Source organism: Oculina patagonica, unplaced genomic scaffold (genome assembly GCF_052425735.1).
Source record: "Oculina patagonica isolate OP01 unplaced genomic scaffold, crgOcupat unplaced1151, whole genome shotgun sequence".
Lineage (NCBI taxonomy): Eukaryota > Metazoa > Cnidaria > Anthozoa > Scleractinia > Oculinidae > Oculina > Oculina patagonica.
Window position 1 is genome coordinate 650 of NW_027557141.1, and position 5,874 is coordinate 6,523.

At 36.8% G+C, this 5,874-nt stretch overlaps 1 protein-coding gene across 1 annotated transcript; it reads right to left on the reverse strand.

The window, feature by feature from the left end:
• Positions 1-2,411: 2,411 nt before the first annotated feature.
• On the reverse strand, positions 2,412-4,168 carry LOC144639650 (mothers against decapentaplegic homolog 5-like). The gene has a single exon (XM_078498934.1). The coding sequence runs from the start codon at positions 4,150-4,152 to the stop codon at positions 3,484-3,486; it is 669 nt and encodes a 222-aa protein (XP_078355060.1). The 5' UTR covers positions 4,153-4,168; the 3' UTR covers positions 2,412-3,483.
• Between the last annotated feature and the right edge of the window lie 1,706 nt (positions 4,169-5,874).

Sequence of the window (5,874 nt, forward strand, 5' to 3'; positions counted from 1 at the left end):
GTTGTCTCCCCTTTTAGAAGGGGAGACAACGACTTCGAATAACTTCGCTAAATGGCGTCGGAATGGCTTCAAATTCGGCACAAGACACAAGTAAGCGACACATTTGAGGTAGGTAAACTTTATTTCAAAATAGATAGTTATTTACCCGATTGTAGAGAATCCGTGATTTTCCCATACATTTCTCTATATACACAAGCTGCCGCATACACCACGTATGTAGAGTCAGCCGCCCGAAGGGCTCTAAAAAAACAATCAAAAAGACGACTTTTGAGCTTGGGAAGCCTGTGGTTTACTAGTTATTAAAAAATAATACGGTCTTCATTTAATAAACAGTTCATCCTTAAATTTCAGCTTTTCTACGACTGACAGGTAGGTACTATAGTATAAGCCCCGCTAAAATAGCTGGAAAGGGAAAGTTTTTTGAAAAATGAATTTTTGACTGCCAGACGCGCTGGCGCCACATGTTTATTTTGTGAAGATTAATTAAACGCCGTGAAAAATAGAATTTGATGTCCAGCGAGCCACTGCATCTTCGGCTACGCAGTCCTCAGTGAATCCTCCAACTTCACAAATTTCTAAAACTTTAAGAAAACGAACTTTCGCAGAATCAAAAATTGGTCCTTATCGATCTTCCGATCTTGTTGTGAAGACACTGAAATTCGACGAGTGTTCATGCGTGAAGGGATGACTGACGAATGATAATAATTATTTGTAAACTTTCGCTTTCAAAATGAACTTTGCGTTACGTTCAACGCCGTCTTTCTGTTGTTGTACGCCGGTGCGCGTGCGATTATTTATAATTTCTGAATTTTGCATATTTAACTCAGGGTGACACAACAAGTTTGTTAAGAGTTAGTTGTTCCAGTGTTTAATTTGGGTGAAAGTGGTTAAAGAACCACTGTCTTGTCACTAATAAATATATCACATTGAGTTCTTATAAGGTCAATAGATTCTGTCTTTTTCGTTGTTGTTAAAACGCTACCATTGTGACAATGATTCCAAATACAACTAACGGTAACCAGTGAGATAACGCCACTAAAAGAATCACATTGAGTTCATTGAGATTTTTTTATAATGTTAAGAGTTACTGTTTTTTATCAAAGAGACAATCATGTCAGACATTACGTTAACTTACTAGTAATTAAATTATGTTTGCTGTCTTTGATTTCAACATAACATTGATCAGTAAAATTATCAGGATTGAATTAACACAAAGTGACTACAATATAGTGCAATTATTAACCTGCACACAAGTGACAGACAATAAAAGACGTTGGATTTCAATCTCGACTCACTTGTCTTTCATCAACATGTTCCCTAAGACTTTGCTCTAGCAGCAAAACACATGGACCCATTGGGGCCCTATTTTTCAAGCTGTTACTTTCTCATTTTCTCTACAAAAATCGTGTTTGAACAGAAACACTCTGTTAGTGGTTGTATTCATAAATGGCCACCCTTGATTTTCTACACCTTGAAAAAAATATTACCCCTTCCACTCATAAGAGCATTTGTCTAAGTTTACTACGCAAGTGCCCTTTTCCAAAACATTTAAAAAAGACCAAAATAGAAGAACTACCGGTACTTTTAAGAGCTTCCATTTGAATGGTTACACAATAGGATTTCATCTAGCCTTAATTTCAGACATTCCTCCCTGGTCACCTGCTTCTTGGAAGCAAGCGACCAGGGAGGGACATCCGAAATATTATTCAGGCTAGATTTCATTCACAAACTAAAAGGATTAAAAAAGTTCCACATGAAAGTCCTGCTTGAAGCTTTCACTGGAGTGTACAAAGGCTCACTAGTATGTAGAAAACTATTCCATGAAACAACTACACCTAAAATGCTAATAAATACCATCAAATAAAATTCCTAACAATAGTTGGTAACCAGCAGTAAGTTTATTGACTATTGGTAACTTCTTGATGTTGAATCAATGTGTTATACAACTTCTAGCAAAACTATTTCAGGGTTTCTTCATTACTTATACACCGACTAGTAAGTTTTGAACTTCATTTGATGGGAAGTTATAAGCACCTACATATTCAGCAAAAATATGATTAAAAATGAAGTTATAACTATAACACACAAGAACTTTATACTAAAGGAACAATTGAAAATAAAAACTTAATGTAGCTTGTAAAAGTCATACACGAAAGGTTTTATAGTGCTTCTTGTCCATTTCATTTTTGTTTTGCCGAAAAAGGCCAGAAGTAAACATTGAGGTGATGTGATTGGAGGCAAAGGGGACATTGGAACATGTAAAATACGGCCAGTCCATATTTTTTTGAAGAGTTTGTTGAGCTTGAAGCGAAAAAATAAATGGATGCGTGGGGGGAGGTGGCGGGGCGAGGCGAGGCAAGAAGCAAAAAAAAATTATCTCGCCTCGTAACGCCTTCGTACCGCCCTCTTACCGCTTCACGCTCGACAGACTCTGCGAAAAAAATAGGGACTGTTTGTAGTCTATGGTACATGAAAGTTCGCAAACACTTTTTCTCATAGTTGTAATTGGGTGTTGTAACAAATACTTCATATTTGAACAAGCCATTACTTTCCTACCTTACAAACTAAACACAAACAGTTTTTTTAGGTAAACTCATACTGTTATTACAGATGGCCAGCCATATATGAAGACAGTCTATTTAGTACATACATTAGAATGGTCTTGTACCCCACTTGAAGGCAGTTTCCAGTGTTCTCTTGTTAACATGATTCCTTATAAAAATGATGTTAGTGAATGCCTCTTGCAAGTGGACAAAAAATAATAACCTGTTTACAAGCCATAACAAGCTACTGACACCTACTAAGGCTGAAGCTAAAAGAAAGGCAGTTCCTAGATAAAATTCATTTGTATCTTACCCTAAACATTTAATAGTAAAATGCCTTCTACAATGTATAATTAACAATAACCTTTTGCCAACCTTTTTATAACCCAAAACTAAAACTTCAGCAAGCGTGCCCACTTACAGAATGCTCAAAAGCAATTATTTGCTTAAAATGTTATTGTCACCTTGTCCAGCAGTTTCCATTAACAATATTATTATTACTTTAAATTTTAAGCATTTGAGCACATAAACAAAATTACACGTAGATGCTTACTATACATTCACAATAAAACTAGAAACATTTTGCATATAATAAGAGTAATATTGTTACAACCATTTTTTGTAGGCAAGATCAATTGAAAGTGATTTTGTTTCAAATCAACATGTATGGTATAATACACAGATTTTCACTTACATTTACAAGTAAACACCTTAACTTTATAAAATAATGTTTTTTTTTAAATTGCAATCGCAAGTCTCTTAACCCTCAACGCATTTCAGCCTAACAAAACAGCTAAACAAAATCATAAACTTCTTTTTAATGCTAAAGCTTTGGTGTCCGACTTTACCACATGCTTCTGTTAGCGGCAACTCTTTATCAGCTCAAATGAAATTGGCATCGTTGCAACATAAACTTAACTTCACAGCATTGAAGTCTCACTTAGGAAACTGAGGATATCGGATTCCGTGGCGATCCCATCTGACTTAACACCTTATCAAGCCACTGTAAAGGACCGTGAAGATGGATTTCAATCCAACATGGCGTACTGGTAACATCTTGCCGATGATACTCTGCTCCCCAGCCTTTGACGAAACTCATACGGATAGAACACATCTTTGTCAACTCATAGACTGCCTCGTAACCATAATTGACTGATTGTGAAAGCAACTGCGCAAATTCCTGGTTGTTGAAAATTTTCAGTGTGCAGCTTGAGGGAATCTTGCACACTGTTGTGGGATGAAAGCCATGACTGTGGTTACAATTCCTACTCTGCACAAAAATGGCAGAGTCGCTGAGGCATTCAGCGTAAACTTCTCCACCAACATAATACAGATGCACACCTTTTCCAATGTGCCTTCTTGTGCTCTCGATGGTTGAGTTACGGTTGACGTTAGATAACAGACCCAAGCAGAATCTTTCTGAGTTTGCAGTGTTGGGATCGGTGAATCCATCCACAATGATACTGGTGCAGTTAGAATGAAACTGCTCGCCGACTCTGTTATTCAGCTCGTAGTAGGACACTGAACACCACGATGATGGTTCCTGGTAGTTCACTGGAGTAACATGACTTAGATCTAAATAAAAATGAATATCACAAAAATATAACATTAGTATGATGACAGCAAGTTACAGTGATTTCCATTTTCAATTTAATGAGTTCTAAAAAGTGATGAATATGAATAAAATACAGCAGATTCAGGTTGAGCATTTAATGGTCTCAGTTATAACGTCTGTTGTCATGGTTGATTGATTGTGTTTCTAGGCAGCAATGACAACATGTCGGGGGAAAAAGCATGTTGTCACTGAATGATTTGCCACTAATCAGATCCTGTGTTTTGCGTGGAGGATTCTGGGATCGCTAGGGGGCAAACATTGCAAGTCGCTAGAAGAAAATGTATGGCGAAAAGTTGTTTTGACGTTCAAAAATACGATTTTGGAGAGAGATCAACGCTTTTTCGCGAGTATTTTATCAGGAATGGATTTGGGCATTGTTGATACTCGAAAGTGTAAGTTTTTGTTTGAATAACCGTGAAATATGTGATCAAGTTTACCTGGTGCCTCTCCTCAGGCTTGCTTTCGTAAGGTTTATTTTGAAATTGACATCTCAGAATGGTCTCGAAATATTACGAGTTAGGTATATATCGGGAGTTAATAAAGCCTTTTGGGTTGTATTTACGTGTGTACAGGATTATTTCTTTGCTAAGTTATAGAAATAGTTTTAGTAATATGCCCGGCCGGTAGCGATCACTGTCATCATTGTGCGGTAGGTGATAACTATAGAAGGTACCCAGAGAGGCAAAAGATTCTTCCTCGCTCGCGATGGAATATTAATACTCTACCCGCCCAAGAATAAGAAAGATGATTTGTCATGAGCATGGCCGGCTCTAAAACAAGGTTACATCTTTTTCGAAGTAAAGCTAAGCAGCCTCTGGCTAAACAAAAATAAACATGTCATCCGCGATACGAAGCAACACATTCACGCAACACTGTCTGACACTGTACTAATCAACATCTTCACGGAAAATTTAAGATCTTGTCCTTCCAGAACGAATTTAAAGCACATCTTGCAAATATAAATGAGCCAAGATAAATCACAACAGTTCCAATAGCCAATACATAAAGTTCATATAACAATAAATACAGTGCAGAGGTGTAAAAATGTACTACCGGGGAACTACGCAGACCTTCGACCTCTACACATTTGCTGGCGGCATTGATAGGGCTGTACTCAACTTAAAACACTTCTTAATAATACAGCTGACAGGATATAGTTCCCATTATAAACTAGTAATAAACAAAATAGATTTAATAAACGACCAAATCCAAAAGCGATTGGGAAATTTATAAAAGTCACGATCGTAGGAGTCTGTGAATGTCTGTCACCTTTAATATTACGAAGCCATAATAATTATTTGTTTATAAAAGACGTGACTTATAAATTTACATCTTGTGCAAACGTTAAATATTATTCAACTACTGAAAGGGCTTTATTGAGCTGCTATTTCCAATTTTATAATATTTCGAGACCCCAGTTTAATACGCGATGTCTATTTCACAATACATGTAAACCTTCATAAAAGCGGTAGATTTTATCGCATATCTTACGGTTATTTAGACAAAACCTAATACTTTCAACGTACCAACATTGCCCAAATCCATTTCTGATAAAATACTGGTGAAAAAGCCTTGATCTCCCTCCAAAATCGTATTTTTGAGCGTCAAAACAACTTTTCGCCATACATTTTCTTCTAGCGACTTGCAATGTTTGCCCCCTAGCGATCCCAGAATCCTCCACGCAAAACACAGGATCCAATTAGTGGCAAATCATTC